This window comes from Phyllobates terribilis, unplaced genomic scaffold, assembly GCF_046119375.1.
Source record: "Phyllobates terribilis strain yellow unplaced genomic scaffold, ASM4611937v1 Scaffold_11__3_contigs__length_659146591, whole genome shotgun sequence".
Taxonomy (NCBI): domain Eukaryota; kingdom Metazoa; phylum Chordata; class Amphibia; order Anura; family Dendrobatidae; genus Phyllobates; species Phyllobates terribilis.
Genome location: NW_027362771.1, coordinates 479,174,630 through 479,195,853, shown reverse-complemented (window position 1 = coordinate 479,195,853; position 21,224 = coordinate 479,174,630). Strand labels below are relative to the sequence as shown.

The 21,224-nt window shown below is 44.3% G+C and overlaps 2 protein-coding genes across 9 annotated transcripts in view; one reads left to right on the top strand and one right to left on the bottom strand.

The window, feature by feature from the left end:
- The window catches only part of DENND4A (DENN domain containing 4A), a 172,691-nt gene extending 156,335 nt beyond the window's left edge, over window positions 1–16,356 (top strand). For 3 of the 6 annotated variants that reach the window (XM_073653431.1, XM_073653433.1, XM_073653434.1), the window contains 7 exons: window positions 1,395–1,599; window positions 6,466–6,714; window positions 7,235–7,352; window positions 7,563–7,589; window positions 10,183–10,345; window positions 10,912–10,976; window positions 14,400–16,356. In XM_073653431.1, the coding sequence (XP_073509532.1) occupies window positions 1,395–1,599; window positions 6,466–6,714; window positions 7,235–7,352; window positions 7,563–7,589; window positions 10,183–10,345; window positions 10,912–10,976; window positions 14,400–14,536 (964 nt within the window). In that variant the 3' untranslated portion in view covers window positions 14,537–16,356. Of the gene's footprint in view, window positions 1–1,394; window positions 1,600–6,465; window positions 6,715–7,234; window positions 7,353–7,562; window positions 7,590–10,182; window positions 10,346–10,911; window positions 10,977–14,399 lie in introns of those variants that run through there. The other 3 variants (XM_073653436.1, XM_073653432.1, XM_073653435.1) reach the window with 2 other exon arrangements.
- A 1,856-nt stretch (window positions 16,357–18,212) lies between these two features.
- SLC24A1 (solute carrier family 24 member 1) overlaps window positions 18,213–21,224 on the bottom strand; it is a 97,411-nt gene continuing 94,399 nt past the window's right edge. For all 3 annotated transcript variants that reach the window (XM_073653426.1, XM_073653425.1, XM_073653427.1), the window contains 2 exons: window positions 19,560–19,726; window positions 18,213–18,816 (listed from right to left, as the gene is read on the bottom strand). In XM_073653426.1, the coding sequence (XP_073509527.1) occupies window positions 18,567–18,816; window positions 19,560–19,726 (417 nt within the window). In that variant the 3' untranslated portion in view covers window positions 18,213–18,566. The remainder of the gene's footprint in view (window positions 18,817–19,559; window positions 19,727–21,224) is intronic.

Genomic DNA, 21,224 nt, shown 5'->3' with positions numbered 1-21,224 from the left:
TTCACAGACCCATAGACTTACTATTGAGCCCGTACTCCACTCTGTGAGTGCGTGCATGAACCCATAGGCTTACTATTGAGCCCGTTCTCCACTCTGTGAATGAGTGCGTGCATGAACCCATAGACTTACTATTAAGCCTGTACACCGCTCTGTGAGTGAGTGCACAGACCCATAGACTTACTATTGAGCCTGTACACTGCTCTGTGAGTGCACAGACCCATAGACTTACTATTGAGCCCGTACACCACTCTGTGAGTGCACAGACCCATAGACTTACTATTGAGCCCGTACTCCACTCTGTGAGTGCGTGCATGAACCCATAGACTTACTATTATGCCTGTACACCGCTCTGTGAGTGAGTGCACAGACCCATAGACTTAGTATTGAGCCCGTACACCGCTCTGAGTGCACAGACCCATAGACTTACTATTGAACACTGCTCTGTGAGTGCATAGACTTACTATTAAGTCCGTACACCGCTCTGCGAGTGAGTGCATGAACCCATAGACTTACTATTGAGCCCTTTACTCCACTCTGTGAGTGCGTGCATGAACCCATAGACTTACTATTACGCCTGTACACCGCTCTGTGAGTGAGTGCACAGACCCATAGACTTAGTATTGAGCCCGTACACCACTCTGAGTGCACAGACCCATAGACTTACTATTGAACACTGCTCTGTGAGTGCATAGACTTACTATTAAGTCCGTACACCGCTCTGCGAGTGAGTGCATGAACCCATAGACTTACTATTGAGCCCTTTACTCCACTCTGTGAGTGCGTGCATGAACCCATAGACTTACTATTACGCCTGTACACCGCTCTGTGAGTGAGTGCACAGACCCATAGACTTAGTATTGAGCCCGTACACCGCTCTGAGTGAGTGCACAGACCCATAGACTTACTATTGAACACTGCTCTGTGAGTGCACAGACCCATAGACTTACTATTGAGCCCGTACTCCACTCTGTGAGTGCACGAACCCATAGACTTACTATTGAGCCCGTACTCCACTCTGTGAGTGCACGAACTCATAGACTTACTATTGAGCCCGTACTCCACTCTGTGAGTGCACGAACCCATAGACTTACTATTGAGCCTGTACACCGCTCTGTGAGTGAGTGCACAGACCCATAGACTTACTATTGAGCCAGTGCACTGCCACCAATTTGCCCATATAAAATATAATACAAGAAAGCTACACTATATAAATGTCTTTGAACAATAAACATTGACGGCAAGCCGAGATCTACCTATTTTTGGTACGGGGACTATATTAGAAAATTTGTTTTAACTGCTCGTTTTACAGTGAGTTACCTATATTTGCTAAAAACCCCGATGCCCCTTTAATCATGATTCTTACTACATGTACTCTTTTTATGTTTTTATTTTAGTAGCACAACTAAATCCGAGGAGACAAATGTCCGGATTATACAGATCCCGACAGGAAAGAGGAAGAATGATAGTAACGAAGCCACTTCTCCAAGTCTCCCTGTTGCGAGAAGCATCAGTACGTTCAGCCCTTTGGATGAGAAGCCATCTTGCAATCTGAGCCATGTCTCGACTGGCAGCCTGCCTACTAACTTTCAGACATCCACTGTATGTGACCCTGTAATTCTACATTAACATGCTCATATATATATATATATATCTATATATATATATATATATATATATAGTAATCTCTCATCTTGTCTCAGCATGAAGCATGCTGGAAAATCTATGATGTCCAGAGTCTTATAGACAGGGCGCATCATTCCACGCTCCCATCAGCGTGCCCGTGACATGATTGCAGGGGCCGATGGGTTGCCTTGACAGCCGGAGGTTTGCTCATATATATATGAGCATATATACTATATATATACTATATATATATAGTAATCTCTCATCTTATCTCAGCATGAAGCATGCTGGAAAATCTATGATGTCCAGAGTCTTATAGACAGGGCGCATCATTCCACGCTCCCATCAGCGTGCCCGTGACATGATTGCAGGGGCCGATGGGTTGCCTTGACAGCCGGAGGTTTGCTGAAGACCCCTGTGCCAGCCGTTACGATCCTCCTGTGAAACCCGGCCCATGTCTGGCGTTCTTAGAAGACTGATTTTCTCTATACATGTCAGTGCTGAAGCCCTGCTATGTATAGCACAAGCAATCAGACGATTGCAGCTTCAAATCTCCTAAGGAGACTATTAAATACAGTGAAAAAATGAGAAAAAAAAGTTTTCAAAATGTGAAAAAATAAAAAAAAGTTCATATCACCCCCCTTTTGTTCCATTAAAAAAAACACATATTTGCTATCTCTGCATTCATAAAAGTCCGATCTATCCAAATATAACATAAATTAATCCAATTGGTAAACTGCGTTATGCGAGATTATTGTTGCGGCTGCCAAAATAAATATAAAAATGTAATTCTGAAGTTTTGTTATGCGGTTTACCAATTGGATTAATTTATATTTTGAACAGACTTTTATGAACAGATCGATGCCAAATATGTATTTTTTTATTTTTTTTACTTTTTTTTTTTTTTTTTTTTAATGGGGTGATTTGAACTTTTTTTATTCACTTTTATATTTAAAAACTTTTTCTTCTTTTTTTTTTTTTTTTAAATACACTTCTTACTGTATTTAATAGTTGCTTTAGGAGACTTGAAGCTGCGAATGTCTGATTTCTTGTGCTACACATAGCTGGGCTTCAACACTGTTATGTATAGTGAAAATCATGGTCTCTTATGAACGCTAGCTAAACACTGGCTTTAACAGGAGGATCGTAATGATAGGCTCAGGTGTTTTCAGGAGACCCCCATCTGTCATGGTCATGGCAACCCATTGGCGCCCCATGATCATGTTATGAGCGCTGATGGCCAGGTGGAATGACGACAGCGGCATTTAACAGGTAACAGCCACGGGTGGATCTCCACTCCACCCACGGCTCTTAGAGGCACATGATGGCTGATTAAATTGGCCATCATCTGCGGGGAAAGATTCGGGCTCGGTGTGCAAGCTCACATCAAAGTCAGGGAGCCGGTTACGACATACTGTGTCAGTAAGGGGTTAAAGAGGACCTTTCGCCAAATTCTTCATGTCAAACTGGACACACTATGTAAGAATGGCCACAGAGCTTAATAAAATGTTTTTGTTTCCGTTTTTGTTTCAAATTTTGTTTCTCCATTGCGGAGATATTAGCAATCAAAGTATTGGTGCATAATGAGTGTGCTTTAATCCAAGTGGGTGTTATTAGTTACTTTTCTCTAGGGGCATGTGCTTCTTCTCAGGGTTTTTGAGTACAACCATGAATTTCATTGTGTAGTGTTTCGTCAGCTTCTCTGGTCGGGATCTCTGGCATTGCTCTCACCTCTGTTCAGGCAGTGTGGGAGGGGGGGCTGTACAGCAGAGCTGACCGTGTTAGGCCATGTGCCCACGTAGCGTTTTTGTAGCGTTTTTGCGGCCACGAAAACGCTTGTAAAACCGTCTGCCATTCAAAGCAATGTGAATTCGGATGTGCTGTTCACATGATGCGCTAATTAGCGCGCCGAATTCGCATTGCGTTGCAAAACGCAGCATGACCATTTCTACCGCGATTACGCTGCAAATTCGCGGCCATTGAGGAACATTGAAGCGCAGCAAACCCGCAGGTATATGTGGACTTGCTGCGTTTCAATTAAACCTAATGGCCGCAAATTTGCAGCGTAATCGCGGTGCGTGTGGTACCCAGGATGAAGAGGAGACTACAACTCCTCTTCATCCTGGCTACCACGTGGTGAAAAAAAGAAATAAAAAAAAAACTGTATACTCACCTCTCCGGTCTGCTCCCGGCAGCGGCGTCCTCTCTCCTTGGTGTCCTGCAGTGTAGTTGCAGGACCTGCGGTGACGTCATTTAGTCAGTGATGCTCAAAATCGCTTGGAGAAGTGCTTGAAAAAACGCATGCATAAATGCTGAAAAAAAACTCTTCTCTCTGGCAGAAAAAACGCATGTAAATCTGCATGTAAATCTGCATGCGTTTTTTTTCTGCCAGAGAGAGGCAAAAATGCTCTGCATCAAATCTGCTACGTGGGCACATAGCCTTACAAGTTTGTAATGTGACACATGGACCTTATCTGAAAGGAGTTACAGTCCTGCAGGAAGTGAGAGGAGGAGATCCACTCTGTATCCTTACATCTCACATGCTGAGAAACCTCCTCTACGGCAGGGTGTGTGCTCCCTCTAGTATGGTGCTGCCTATTTATGATTGGGCAGCTTATACTGTAAGGCTGTGTGCCCACGATGCGTTTTTTAAGTGTTTCTGCAGTGGCAAAAACGCTGCAGAAACGCTAAAAAAATGCATGGTAGAAGGTCTGCCAAGTTCCCCCAATGATAATCCGCATGTGCTGTGCACATGCTGCCGAAATTTCCGCTGCGGGTTATCATTGCGGAAAGAAACGCAGCACTACCAATTATTTTGCGGAAGCGCTGCGTTTTCGCCGCCATTGACTTGCATTAGAACGCATGGATTCCGCTTCACTGCATCTGTACATGAGGAATCCAAGCGTTTCAATGTGCGGATGGTACCCGGGTCTAGAGGAGAGGAGACTCTCCTCCGGACCCGGGTACCATAGAACCTGTAAGAAAAAAGAATAAAATAAAAAATAAATATTATACTTACCTTCTGATGGCCCCCGGTCTCCTTGTCTTCGCTTGCCGGCAGCTCGCTGTAGACTGAAGGACCTGCACTGACGTCATTTAGTCATGTGACGGCAGGTCCTTCAGTGTACCGCGAGCTGCCGGCAAGCCAGGATGCAGCGAAGCAAGACTCTGGGGGCCATCGGAAGGTAAGTATAGATTTATTTTTTTACATTCTTTGGGGTCACACTATATAAATCCATGCTGTTTGTATGCATTTATATAGTGTGACCAAGTTGTCAAGCACTTTCCAAGTGATGGTAAAATCGCTTGGAAAGCGCTTGTCAACCCGCATGTGGAAATGCAAGTGAAGAACGCTTCACATCCACTTGTCCCTGGCAGGAAAACGCATGTACAATCCGCATGTACAATCCGCATGCGTTTTTTCTGCCAGGGAGATGCAGAAACGCTCAGGAAAAAATCCGGAGCATTTCTGCATCGTAGGCACATAGCCTAAGAAGTACAAGCCCCCAGTATCCCAGTGAAAAGTAATTAGTAAACCCCACTTAACTCATAATTGCCCAATTACGTTGATTGCTAATGTCTCTGCAACAGAGAGGCAAGATTTAAAAAAAAAAAAAAAAAAAAAAAAAGTTTTAGTCCACTCTGCAGTCACTATTACATTGTGTGTCCATTTCAATGTGCAAAATTTCGTGAAAGATCTTCTTGGAAAAATAATCAGATAATTCATATAGATAAAGTTGGTTCTTCCATATAGAAGTCAATAATTAGCTGCTGGAAGCTGTAGATGGCTTTTTATGTAGAGGACAGAAGGTCTTCTGGGTTCTTAAGGTAGAAATAACATGGGGCTTCCCTCATCTGGCGTCCAGAGGAGCAGCTGATCCTGGCCCGGTAGCGCCTACATGTAGCCATACGCTGCAGTGCAGGCAGGCACAGATTGGCTCTGCACACCTCTACTGTAATCAGCTCATTTTCCAGTAGGGTTTTGTCAGTAAAACGCCCAATGACTTGATTTTTAAGGCCATGATACCCCAATGTGAAAACAGCTGCGTTTTTTTCTGCTGCATTTTTTTTTTTACAGGCAATCACACCAAAATACACAATACCCTGCCTTTTTTTTATGTTTTTTTGGTGAAGATTGAATGCAGCGATTTTTAGTGCCTAAAAGCTGGAATCCTGCGGGGTTTTTTTTTTTTTTTTTTCCAGACTCCATTAGAAATTTGTTGAAAAAAATATACACACATTCCCCAGCATCATTAAAGGCACAGTGGGCATGAGTTTTCTTGAAATCACATCTTCATGAACAGTTAAACACAGCGAATTTTCTGCATAAAACAATGCCGCAGAAAGATGCCACATTTACACTATGTGGGAACATGGCCTAAGCAAGTGCTCGCAGCACAGACGGGGTCCAGCGTCGTCTGCCAGCAGCTTATCCCTCTCTCCTGATTGAACACCAGCATGCTCAGTGATGTCTGTACGTGTATGTAATCTAAGAGTGTGGATAAATCCAGGTGAACTTCACTACTTATCAGTCCTAGGGGTTCAATATAAGAAGTGATATTTACCAATCAGCTCCTGTTACCAGATTTTCTCATGTTGCCCTTTCCTATAAACCTGCCCCACATCTCCGCGAAACAAAGTTGTAGTTAGAATTTGGGGAAACGTTGTGTTACTAACACACTGAACTGTCAGGAGTTGTTAGAAATATTTCTGATGTTTAATGTAACATAAGATCATTGGTGTCTGTACCACTCCCGCCATCCTACCTGTATCTTGTCATATTGATAATTTAGCTGATAACATCCAGAACTAACTTGTCTACCCTCTGATCACTGATGTCAGGACTCTCTGGACTGGAGGACGTCACACCCTGAGCCGATCACGGTCCCTTACCTCAGTCCCCTCGTAGTGTTGAAAGAACTGGAAAGCCTGCTGGAGAATGAGGGGGACCCAGCGATTACCGTGTCCGGTTTTGTGGACCATCACCCCATTGTTTTCTGGAACTTGGTGTGGTATTTTCGGAGGCTGGATCTTCCTAGTAATCTGCCTGGATTAATCTTATCTTCTGAACATTGCAACAGACATTCCAAGGTGAGCAGAGAACTGCGTCTCATCCTAGACACATCGGGGCTTTCGTGCCTCTTAATGTCTGGTCACATGTGGTCTTCACTTTATGTACAGCATATCTCCAGGGTGATCTAACACACAACGTACATGTGAGCCCCCATACACCTAACAGTGTCCTTTTAGCATACATTGGCCACATGGTTAAAAACAAGTATACCTGCCTGTGATGTACATTTTTGTGTAATTTGAGCCAATAAACATGTGTTTCAGACCCTCCCTGCGTGTCGGACCCTCCCTGCGTGTCGGACCCTCCCTGCGTGTCGGACCCTCCCTGCATGTCGGACCCTCCCTGCTTCAGCCACTATCTCTTGCTCTCCTCAGATTACATAGCAAAAACCTGCTGACGTATTCCCTTTAATTTTAAAATAAGCCAATCCATCCCAGTGATCAGCAAGGCAGTAACCTGTATGGTAGAAGCAGTTTTTTCAAAGTTTTAGATTTATTAATTGTTCCAAGTTTCCTTTAATTTGACTGTACCCCACAGATTCCCAGGACCTCAGTACCTGAAGACAGCAAACACGTCCTTATTCAAGTCTTATGGGACAATCTGAAGCTCCACCAGGATCCTCGGCAGCCGCTCTACATCCTGTGGAACACATTAAGTAGGTTTTGTTGCCACTTTACTTCTTGTAACGGGCTGCATTCACACTAGTGTTCCTTTCCATATTCCCTGTGCTGGGATCCACTTCCATTTTTTTGGTAAATTACAGCAGGTAGAAAAGTGGATCTCGTAAACCCCATTGTGAATGCAGATTTACTATGTTCTTTCTTGCTTCAGTTTATACTGACTTTTAATCTTGTCTTATCTACAGGTCAGAACTGCACTGTAGTTTATGAGAGTGAGTCCCAGTTGTTACATGGGCCTTTTGGTGAATTTTGTCTAGTTTTGCATGGCTACTCTGTTTCCGGAGAACTAAGTGTTAATTGTCCTACCAAAGATGAGCAGATCACACCACGCACATGGCGCTTATGTGATGACCAGATGTATCTCAATAATACAACTTTTCTGGCAAATGTTGTAGCATCTGATGTAAAGTCAGCAATAGTTATAAAGTGCAACTCCACCTTCCTCTGTCAGTAAGGTATGGCACCTATGGAACCCCACTGATCGTGACAATGAAGGGGCTGCTTCAGAGTAATTGGAGCTGACTACAGTTCGACCACCCAGCTGTTCAGAGAATTTCATTTGGCTCCACTTTCTCTGGTTGCTGCTATGAAGCAGTGACGCATTCCCTCCCATCTCAGGATCAATGGGAGCCCCAGAAGTCAGATCCCAGCGATCCTTAAAGAGTAACTAAACTTTTTGTTTAATTAGTCTCCAGAGTTTGTAAATCTATGAAATTTTGTAATGTACATCATTGCAGTATTTTGCTTCCTTTTTTCCAAACACTATGCTACAGTGATGTTTTGGCGCACAGTTCATGCACTTTTAGAAGCTGCTTTCAGCTGCTGCTATGCAAGATCTATATACTTTATAAAAACAGGCTGTGCTCAGGACTGTCTGACCTTCTTCTCCCACCCCAGTACTTGAACAGGGGAATGCCATGATTGATTGAATATAGTACATGGATCTTGCTGAGCAGCAGTTGAAAGCAGCTTCTAAAGGGCTATAAATCAGTGTTGAAACAGCACTGCAGCATGGCAAAGTAAGGTAATGAAGTATACTCATAAAATTCATAACTTTGCAATACCGGAGGATAATTAAATAAATAAACAGTAACTAAACAATTTTTTTTAAAAGTGCTGATGTATCCTAGTGGTTTGCCATTACTTATGAAGATGTTAATATCCCTTTAAGGAAAACTATAAGATGTCCAGTTGTGTAATATATTTGCTGTCCATATTATCAGTTTTATACAGAGATGGAGCTCCACTTTAAGCACTGTAATAAAGTTGATCTTGTAGATAAACTTTGTCATATGGTCGCCCTCTGCCTGAGTGTATCGCTCTGTCCGCTGTCTGTCAGCCTCCCAGACCTTCCCAACATGCAGGTTTTCTGGATATTCATTATTGATCAGTGTGACCCTGAAAGCCTGCACCGTTCTTCATTATGTTTGAGGTCTGGATATCTCTGATGATGTGTTGGTGTCTCTGTTATCTGTGTATCTGTTGTGAGTAACCACATTACAGATGATTTACTCTCATGCCCCACATATGTATGTTTAATGTATAGAGCTAGATGCAAACAATCAGTTACTGCTCCACCTATTCTAAACTGCTTCGGCTTTGGTTGGTGTCAGGAACAAGTTTCATTCAAAACGATAACCTTTTGATATTTGTGGTGCCCTAACACGGGAGGTGTCTTTTGGCCAATCCCTCATTCAGCTGACTCCCCCATGCCCATGAATATTCTGCACAGCCGAGCATCCATATGTTCTCAATGAGGGGAAAGGAGAAAGCACTACAGCTCTGGGCGCAGCTTTTCTCCCTTTCTCCCATGAGAACAAAGGATCAGACATGTTAAAATCTGACATGCCCGACCCTTCTTTCTCTTGACATCTACCATGGATGGAGAATCAGTACACCCTATACGCATTCTATGATTGATTGTTCCTGCTGAAAAAAGTTCATGGTAATGCATGGACAGACTGGGCATCCCGATGCAAAAACTATTCATACCTAACCGTTCTCTGCTCCCCATTTCCCTTCCTCACCCACACCCAAGATGTCCTTACGCTATAATTTGGACTGACCTTGTCTTTGAGACAACCACCTTCCCGTCTAAACAAGGGTGCTCTGTTTTTGGAGGAGGTAGTTACATGTAGCCTGAAGGATCGAGCATAGTTTATAGGAGTTCGGCCACAGCTGCAGCCTGGTTTTGTAGAAGTGCGTTTTTTAAAGGGGTTATGCCGGACTTCATCATTTTTTATTTTTTTTTTTTTTACTATGGACCTACGAACTAATGGGAAGGCAGTTGCTAACTCCCTGCCTGTTGTGCCCAGTGACTTTTTCTGCCAGTACGGAGCGGTCACAGACCGCTCCTGCCGGTGATTCAGCAGCTTCAGGTGACATCACATCAACAAACGGCTGCTTCTCACCCACTCTGTTCTGTTGACGGGGTGTGACTGGCGACATCATATTTGACGGCCGACTACCCGATGTCTAACTGCGATTAGCGGGCTGTCAATCAGTTGATGTTGACAGTCAGGCCCTGTCGACAGAGCAGCCCGGAAAACGAAGAGCTGATCTGATTACGTTCAGCAGCTGAATCGCCAGCAGAAGAGGTTGGTGACCGCTCTGAGCCTGCCACTTTAAGGGTGGTTACGACATATATGCAACATACTCTATTTCTTTTTTTACTTGCGTAGCATTTGTCCCTGGTTTTAATCTTTCAAAGGAGCATTGGATAAACCACACAGTGTAGGAATATCTCTGTACAAGGCTACAAACCCCATATGTCATGTAATATTCATCTCTTACTGCTTTTTACAGCCCAGGAGCACCCACTGGCCCTCGCCCAGCATACACAGGAGGAGTCCTATAATCAGGAGTTTCTCCAAGATCTGGTGAGGAGCATCAAGAGCAACAATGTATATGTTCCCATGAGCAAGATACTGGAGTCCCTGCAGCATAGCCCAAAGAGCCCACGGCAGAGGTACAGCGGCTGCTAACGCAGAGTCTTACTTTATAGGGGGTGCAGAACAATACCGCTGACTGAAGGCGCTGATCTCGCTGTTCTCATATGTGCATCCGTTCCATGACGCCATTGCAGAAAGCGGACACACAGCAGATTTCATTACATTAGATGCCAGTTTTGGAGGACTTATTCTAACCACTATGCAATCCTCTCTTATTACTCCTGGAAATGTACGAACAAATTGACAACTGGGTTATGTCACTACATTCTTTTCACTGTCCAGTCCGCACTAACTGTGTTGGGATTCCCTCCATTACCTGAGGAAACAGTTACTCCCAGTTGTACATTTATTAGTGTGTTTCCAGGAGGAATAATAGACTTATTATAGATATCAGAGTTATAAGAAAAGATGCTCCAGAGCTGCACATGTCAGTTTTATAAATCTGAAATGATGAATTTGGTGTTTTCATATCTTATATGACTACTGTGCTCATTCTTATATTCTGCAGGAATGAGATGTTTAGTGGTTGTCGTTCAGACAGAGGTCGGTTTCTAGTGTGTAACCCTTTATTTCTATTTTGCAGGAGTTTGTACAGAGAGATTCTGTTCCTGTCTCTCATAGCCCTGGGGAGAGAGAACATTGACATAGGTAAGTGTCAGCGTCCGGTCATAATGCTGTATCTTCATTACTCTCCTTACAGGCCTAAAGGGGATTCTAGCACTGCGACCTCTGACGTGTCAGTGCATCGTTGTGATGCTCTGAAATGTAAAAGGGTTTGGAGAGACACCACAGCTCCTTTCTTGGGACCACCACCATCAACGTTATTTGTATGACAAGATGTGGACATTTCCTTTAGCCGTCACTTATCATTTCTTGTTCTTTATCTGGGTGGAACAATCACTGTTCCTGTTGGGTTTAAAGGCCCCAATTCACATTATGTGAAAGTCAGCCAAACCCGCTGACCATCTAATGTGTATCTCGGCCCTCCACCGACAGAATATGTCGGGCAAGTGGAAGTTCAACATCTTATCCTTTTGATTTCAGGGAATATAAGTAGTTAGCGGAGGGGATCTCAGCAGTCACGTGTAAGGAGAGATAGCCGTCTGCCAAATGAACGTTTGTCCCTTATGTTTATAGCCAGCTAAGGGGCCTCAAATCCCTACATAGTTGGTCTTAAAATAACGAGCCTCAACACTTGATAATTGTCAACTTTTCTAAGCGTTTTATCAAACTTTGATCAATAGCAGCTACTTTTTGGATTCCATTGAACATTAAAAGGTGGATTCTAGATATGTTATCACCTATCCACCATCATGTAAATTGACTGATTACCCAAATCGAAATCCTATAAACACCGTATCTAACCCGACTGATCACCAGAATGGAGGTTCTGTATACCTTCTATCTAACCCACTGATCACGAGAATGAGGGACCTGTATACCCCCTATCTAACCCCGGTGATCACCAGAATGAGGGACCTGTATACCCCCTATCTAACCCCACTGATCACCAGAATGAGGGACCTGTATACCCCCTATCTAACCCCGCTGATCACCAGAATGAGGGACCTGTATACCCCCTATCTAACCCCACTGATCATCAGAATGAGGGACCTGTATACCCCCTATCTAACCTCACCCATCACCAGAATGAGGGGCCTGTATACCCCCTATCTAACTCCACCCATCACCAGAATGAGGGACCTGTATAAACCCCTATCTAACCCCACTGATCACCAGAATGTGAGACCTGTATACCCCCTATCTAACCCCACTGATCACCAGAATGGAGGTTCTGTATACTCCCTATCTATCCCACTGATCACCAGAATGAAGCTTCTGTATACCCCCTATCTAACCCACTGATCACGAGAATGAGGGACCTGTATACCCCCTATCTAACCCCGCTGATCACCAGAATGAGGGACCTGTATACCCCCTATCTAACTCCACTGATCACCAGAATGAGGGACCTGTATACCCCCTATCTAACCCCGCTGATCACCAGAATGAGGGCCCTGTATACCCCCTATCTAACCCCACTGATCACCAGAATGTGGGACCTGTATACCCCCTAACTAACCCCACTGATCACCAGAATGAGGGACCTGTATACCCCCTATCTAACCCCACTGATCACCAGAATGAGGGACCTGTATACCCCCTATCTAACCCCACTGATCACAAGAATAAGGGGCCAGTATACCCCCTATCTAATTTCACTGATCACCAGAATGAGGGGCCTGTATACCCCCTATCTAACCCCACTGATCACCAGAATGAGGGGCCTGTATACCCCCTATCTAACTTCACTGATCACCAGAATGAGGGGCCTGTATACCCCCTATCTAACCCCACTGATCACCAGAATGAGGGGCCTGTATACCCTCTATCTAACTTCACTGATCACCAGAATGAGGGGCCTGTATACCCCCTATCTAACCCCACTGATCACCAGAATGAGGGGCCTGTATACCCTCTATCTAACCCCACTGATCACCAGAATGAGGGGCCTGTATACCCCCTATCTAATTTCACTAATCACCAGAATGAGGGGCCTGTATACCCCCTATCTAACCCCACTGATCACCAGAATGAGGGGCCTTTATACCACCTATCTAACTTCACTGATCACCAGAATGAGGGGCCTGTATAGCCCCTATCTAACCCCACTGATCACCAGAATGAGGGGCCAGTATACCCCCCTATCTAACCCCACCCATCACCAGAATGAGGGGCCTGTATACCCCCTATCTAACCCCACTGATCACCAGAATGAGGGACCTGTATACCCCCTATCTAACCCCACTGATCACCAGAATGAGGGGCCAGTATACCCCCTATCTAACCCCACTGATCACCAGAATGAGGGGCCTGTATACCCCCTATCTAACTTCACTGATCATCAGAATGAGGGGCCTGTATACCCCCTATCTAGCTTCACTGATCACCAGAATGAGGGGCCTGTATACCCCCTATCTAATTTCACTGATCACCAGAATGAGGGGCCTGTATACCCCCTATCTAACCCCACTGATCACCAGAATGAGGGGCCTTTATACCACCTATCTAACTTCACTGATCACCAGAATGAGGGGCCTGTATAGCCCCTATCTAACCCCACTGATCACCAGAATGAGGGACCTGTATACCCCCTATCTAACCCCACTGATCACCAGAATGAGGGGCCTGTATACCCCCTATCTAACCCCACTGATCACCAGAATGAGGGACCTGTATACCCCCTATCTAACCCCACTGATCACCAGAATGAGGGGCCTGTATACCCCCTATCTAACCCCACTGATCACCAGAATGAGGGACCTGTATACCCCCTATCTAACTTCACTGATCACCAGAATGAGGGACCTGTATACCCCCATCTAACCCCACTGATCACCAGAATGAGGGACCTGTATACCCCCTATCTAACCCCACTGATCACCAGAATGAGGGACCTGTATACCCCCTATCTAACCCCACTGATCACCAGAATGAGGGACCTGTATACCCCCTATCTAACCCCACTGATCACCAGAATGAGGGGCCTGTATACCCCCTATCCAACTTCACTGATCACCAGAATGAAGCTTCTGTATACCCCCTATCTATCCCCTCTGATCACCAGAATGTAGATCCTATAGACCCGATTAGAGTGGCACAGTGGTTACACACGTGCTCGTCTATAGGACTGACACAGACCACCAGGTTCAGCACTGCTCTATCTATCAGACCCATAGACTGAGTGGAGCGGCAGGTCGCATACACGACCACCCCTCTATTCCAACAGGAAGCATGGGACACCTGTTCTGCAACTTATTCCCTGTCCTGTGGGTAGGTGACGCTTTGTTGAAGGATTATTCCACCTGTAACCTTCAGCCCAGTATAACCCCCGGCTGAATTGGGTACAGATTGGGTATATACCCTGTTTGATAGTTGATGTCTATGAGAATGTGTTGCCTTATACTTGGGTTCTTTCACTGTTTGGTAGGTTGGGCAGCCATATACTGTATGTATAATTGAGCACCAGTTTTCTTGTATTAATAATTCACTTTCATCCCTTTCATACAGATGTCTTCGACCGAGAATACAAAGCAGCCTATGATCGCCTTACCCCTGAGCAGGTGAAGTGCACCCAAATCTGTGACCGTCCTCCAAGTACTGGCGTCACTGAGTGCAGAAAGACATTTGGGCATCCGTTCCTCTGAGAGTCTTCTGATCTGCTGCCACTTCAAGGACCCCGGAGCCCGAGCGCAGCGCAAATATGTGGGCTGCAGGAGATCCAGCCTAGGGAACAAGCAATATGGCAGATTTCATGCATCGTGTGTAAAATGGATGATAGAGGGCCGGAGGGGTGGATAGTGTCCATCCCCTCACCTGTCCTGAGCATTATGGAGAGCGGAAAGCAAGAGATTTCCATCATTCCGAGTGTTGTAGTTTACACAGAATATTTATACGTAATGTTCTATAAAACCTTTGTGTACAGTAGGTAAGCGATACCTAGTAAGTCCTTACTGGTCTATTTTATATTTTCTGATGAGAGTACTGAGCGATGAACATGTTTTATGGGCAATATGTTACTGTGCCTCATAGTGCAGGCACCAACTTGTCTTTAGCTATTTATTAGACGTCCTGGGTGCCGTGTGATGTTTGCATTTGTAAAAATGAGTTCTGATAACTATCCATTCAGACATTGCCATGTTTGGCCGGCTATGAATTACCGTATCTGGAGGGGGATTTCTGCATTGGCGCAGCAATAAATACACTAATCCTATAGATATGGAAGGGATGCAGTAAGCTTAGCTATGATGGCGGGTCAGAGACCCCACTGGAGCTAAGCAGAGGTAGTGCAACCGGCCTCGTGCATGCGTCTAAGCTATGGGTTATGGTTACTGTATGTACGGGATGCTTCCTGATAAAAGGTGGGGTATGACAGAAGATGACAAACAAGGATATGATGCCATTACTTTAGCTATGGTTGTCTGGTTTATACATCCGCCTTCCATCTGCCCTATTGGAGCATCCTGCCTGGGACGCCCATGACCACAGCTCCTACTAAATTATATACCATCGCAGAGGCTCAGAGCCCCCATGCCCATTTAGCACTGGTCCAGCGGGCTCCTTGATTTGATGACTTGTGCTCATTTCCCGGAGGGCACTGCTATTTGCACCTTACGGTTATCTTATCTGACCTGACACAAAATTGAACAGTGACCCGATATTAGGAGTTAGGGCTCACTTAGTCTGGGCTTTCCTACCCCTTGGACCCTTAGGTTGCTTGTTGTTTGCACCCATAGATCAAATTATTGCTGCAATGAATGAATCCTCGTGCACTTAATGCTGTTACATTCCTACTATTACCGATGCAGGCGATCATGGAAGGCGTTGGCTTTGCACTATGAATACTGTTTTGTAATAACGGTATATAATGCGTAGTTCTACAACATACACGTTTTAGGAATAGCCGCTATCCTGTACGTGGGGTTAATGCACAGTTACCTGTACTGCACACGCCACCTCCATACTGGAAAACTCGCCATCATACCCTGCTGTGAAATAGGGTCATCCCTTCATCTCATTCCTCCGAATAATGGTACTGTCTGGAGCTGTACATTCTGTAGATTTGTAATATTTCCAGAAATAATATACTGAGAAGAGATGAGTTTATTATAGAAATCCCCTTTATTTTTGTGGTAAGAGGCTCGTTTACATTGGTCAGACATTTCAGTTCTAGAGGTCATAAATGCAGCATTGTAAAAGGCGGCGGACAGACCAGGAGACGGCATATGAGAGGTCATGTCAGATGTAGCAGCGTTACTGCCCCTGCCCGATGTGCTGTACATAAACCCTGTAAAGAGTCTACAGATCGCTTCTGGTTTACAGGCGCACCGGCACTGCCAGGAACCACGTGTACTCATGATACAGTATATATGAAGGTGGTTTGCTGGTGGCATGGGAGACCTGTTCATGGTTGTTAACTTGTGACCTTTTGTTGTGTTGCTTTTATTTAATTAAATGTCTTTTAAAACTGGAAATTTTCTGTTTTGTGTCTTATTGCTTCTTCAACATGAGAAGTGACAATGGCCAAGCTCCTGTGGTGGCCGGCGTGGTAATGACGTAACCCAGGCCACATTCTATGCCACACAAGAATCATAGAAGTGATGGTTGCCTCCCTCATAGTAACCTTTCAAGAGGAGAGAAATCACTTCCCACACTTTGTTCTACTAAATCTAATGCCGGGACCACAAAGAGCGACTGCTCAGCATGATTGGTCTTTGGTAGGGTACACACACTGACCACCTTTTTATTATGAGGTTTACAACATATTTTGTTATGCATAATCCCCATAATTTAGGCATGATTTATTAATTTAGTAGGCACAATTCCATTTTCATATTGTAAAATGTTAAGAAAAAAATGTACAGAGAAGTAGTTGTTGGAACAAGTGAGTGCAATAGGCTATAATCCAGATAACTGCGTTAAGTGAGAGGCGGTACTGTTCACCTGATGTGGTTGTGTGAGACACAAAAAACTATAAAGGTATCGGAGAAAGAACTCCAGCTGCTGCAACCCCACAGGTTAGAAGGTCCAACGTTTTATTTAGGAATTTTGGGTAACCTGCAGTGCTGGTGGTGTATCAAATAAATAGCAATCCAATCTGGTATAAAGGTAACTGCAAAACGTTTCAAAGTGCTCTCACTTCACCAGGAGAACCACAAAGATCTGGGATGAGGCTAACAGAGTTCTTTATTGCCGATGCGTTTCGAAGTGCTCTCACTTCATCAGGAGAACCACAAAGATCTGGGATGAGGCTAACAGAGTTCTTTATTGGCGATGCGTTTCGAAGTGCTCTCACTTCATCAGGAGAACCACAAAGATCTGGGATGAGGCTAACAGAGTTCTTTATTGCCGATGCGTTTCGAAGTGCTCTCACTTCATCAGGAGAACCACAAAGATCTGGGATGAGGCTAACAGAGTTCTTTATTGCCGATGCGTTTCGAAGTGCTCTCACTTCATCAGGAGAACCACAAAGATCTGGGATGAGGCTAACAGAGTTCTTTATTGGCGATGCGTTTCGAAGTGCTCTCACTTCATCAGGAGAACCACAAAGATCTGGGATGAGGCTAACAGAGTTCTTTATTGCCGATGCGTTTCGAAGTGCTCTCACTTCATCAGGAGAACCACAAAGATCTGGGATGAGGCTAACAGAGTTCTTTATTGCCGATGCGTTTCGAAGTGCTCTCACTTCATCAGGAGAACCACAAAGATCTGGGATGAGGCTAACAGAGTTCTTTATTGCCGATGCGTTTCGAAGTGCTCTCACTTCATCAGGAGAACCACAAATGTTTGGGATAAGTTTAACAGTGCTGTTATTCTCTATGTGTTTCGAAGTGTTCTCAGTTCTTCATCAGGAGACCACAAAGATGGGTTTGGGTTCTTTGTGGTTTTCATGATAAAGAAGTGAGAGCACTTTGAAACGTGTCTAGAGGAAACTGCACAGTTCTCTTTATACTGTATTGGATACACCACCAGCAGCGCAGGTTACCTAAATACCTGAAAAAATGTGCAGAGGCTCCTTTACTTAGGCTGGAATTAAGTTTTATTGTAAATGTGCACCAATATATTTAGCACTTACTTGGCACTGATCCAACAATGGTAGTCAAGGGTAATACTCAATCCCTTTAGTGTTATCAGACTGATAGACTGACCAGCAAAGTGTCTTCTGCAGCGCCTTAATGGTTGCAGTACTTACCCCAATATAAACTTGGCCGAACCCTGCACCACACACTAGATCGATCAGATGGCAATATATACCATGCACTGCTGCCATCACAGAATGAGCCCTATACTAGTTGCTGGCATACAGATACAGACACCATTACCTCTGGGAATCAGATTGGTTTTATTTTCATTCACTTATTATGTTATTCTGCAATCTTATTCAGAGTTCACATATCGCTTGGCGGACATCGCTAACGGTGGCATCATAGTGAAATGTGCGTATATAGTCCGTGTATAAGGGTGAGTTGGAGATTTCTAGGCGGAGGACACGATTTAAAAATCTATATCGAAACACTGCTGTGACTAAATATAGTAGCAACAGGTGTATACATATATATATAAAAAAGGAATGAGAAAATATATTTATGACCAGGTTTGCTCTATGACTGCACCACGTACTGTATATGAGCATTGGATGAGGTCCGTTCAGTGGGTGATCTATAGTTAGTGGGGGAATTATATAGATATGGGGCACATAATGATCCTGTCTTCCAGCATGACACTGACAATCACAAACACAAAGTACAATATGAACATGGTGAATCCTAAGAACTTGTTCATCTTCCACTTGCAGGCAGCAATGGAGAATATGACAAAGAGAAGCATGAGAAAGAGGAGAACAATTGCACAAAACAAGCCATTGCTGCTCACCGCCACTGGACTGAAACCATTAAATACTGAGAACAGAAACCAAGGGACCGGTAACCTGCAAACAAAATGACGACAGTTTGTAAGGCCACATTAAGGTTTACATCACCAATCCGTCAGTTGTGCATATTGCGGCTTTATAGATGTTTGCAATGAAGTCATGTCGACAGAGCAGTTCCTTCTCTCCGCTCTGCTCTGTGTACAGGGCATCACTGCCGATGTCATACTGATTGACAGCTGGTTCCCCACCACCTAACAGGAGGGAGCTGGCTGCCAATCAGCATGTCATCAGTAGTCACGCCCCTTAGAGCGGAGAAAAGGAACTACTCTTTTGACTTCAAAAGAAGCCAGGGAATCGCCGGGTGAGATCTTCGCAACGCAGGACAGGCAGATTGTTAGCAATTACCTGCTGGTAAGTTCTTAACCCCTCAGGAAAAAAAAGCACTAAGTCCAGGATAACCCCTTAAAGGAGGACATATATACTGTAAGCTTTTAATAAGGATTTAAAGGGGTGGTCTCTCCTAAGGGCATATGGATGACATAAAGAGGGATACAATTTTTGCTGATCAGTTTTTTTCCATTGTTCAGCAATAGAACTGGTTACTCTGCCCTCTTTGTTTCTCAGCAGGCTATCCTTAAGAGACAACTTTTTTTAAGGCATGCATAGTGCAAGTTGGGTAGGACAATACTTGTTTGGGGTTCAGTAATATTTTAGCCAATCTTTAATTAGAACATAAGTCGTCTTTGTGTATTGTTATTAGCATTGGACTCAAATTTAGCTCCATTATTACAGGTACTCACCCCACAGTGATGTCAAAGATGTTGCTCCCTACAGAACTAGAGACGGCCATGTCTCCCAGTCCCTTCCTTGCCACAATCACACTGGTGATGAGATCTGGGATTGAGGTGCCAGCAGCCAGTATGGTAAGGCCCATTATCTCCTCTGATATGCCAATGGTTTCCCCAACCTGGCAGAAATAATGCATAGGTAATACTTAAGCTCAGTAATACTGTATGCCTCCTGGAAACAAAAACCATTTTTTTGGACCATTTACCTATACACTGTTCTAGTTTTCCATGCATTTTATTGCATTTTTTTTAAAACTTGAATGGCTACCCAACACTTAGCAGTGGCAACACTGGCAATGTGCCAGTGTATATAGTCTATGATTTACCATGGGAGACAGACCAATCCTTGTTCCTGAATTGATATGGGTCGTTATTGACCATGTTACTCTACAAGTTCTGTGTATCCCAATGTCATTTGTGCATTTTTTTTCTGACAGAAAATGAAACAAAGTTTAATGAAAATGTATAAAGTTACAGTTAAAATTATTCAACCCCCATTGCAAATTAGTTTTTTTAACAAAATATAGAAACTCTGCGTTTGCAATAAATCTGTCAGACAAGAATAATTTTATATAAGTCAATACAACTAATATAAGGAGCAAATGTGAAGTAAAGCCAGACACCAGCTGCTTGCTGTGTTATTGAGGAATATTGGACCACTCCTCATGGACAATAGCATCCAGTTCATTAGTATTCTTGGGTTTCTGTGCTGCTGCAACCACCTTCTTCAAATCCCCAGCAAAGATTTTCTATGATGTTGAAGTCAGGCAACTGATGTCCACTCCAGAATCTGCCAGGACTTCTTAAACTAAGCATTGGTAGACTTTGAGGTAAGCGCATAGTCCTACTGGAAGGTCCAGTGACATCCAAGCTTCAGATTCCTTACAGGAGGCATGATGTTTTCTCCCAGGATTTCCTATTGATTGAATACATTTTGCCCTCCACATGCTGCAAGTTTATAGTGCCAGAGAAAGCAGAGTAGCCCCAGAGCATCATTGAGTCATGGCTGTGCTTCACCAAGCATCACTGAGCCACCGCCATGCTTCACTAGGCTTCACCGAGCCACCACCATGCTTAACTGTAGGCATCACCGAACCACTATCATTCTTCACTGTAGGCATCACCAAGCCACCACTAAGCTTAACTGAAGGCATGTCCAAGCCACTGCCATGTTTAACTGTAAGCATCACTGAGCCACTGCCATGTTTCACTAGGCAGCACTGAGTCATCGCTATGTTTCACTAGGCAACACTGAGTCCTCGCTATGCTTCACCAGGCATCACTTGAGCCACCACCATGCTTCACTAGTCTTCACCGAGCCTCTACCATGCCTAACTGTAGGTATCTCTGAACCATCATTATGCATCACTGTAGGCATAACTGAGCCACTGCCATGTTTCGCTGTAAGCATCACCGAGCCACCACCATGTCTGTGGAAAATAAAAACATACAGAGAGACGCCCTTGTGTGTACCTAGTGGTCTAATGGGGATTTTTGGGGGTCGGAGGGAGGTAGTGAAAACACTCACCTTTCGTGGTTGTGCACCTTCGGTGTATAGTCAAACACCACACGATTCTGCGGCGTTCAGGCCTGACCGGTCCTGTGGGGGTGACGTCC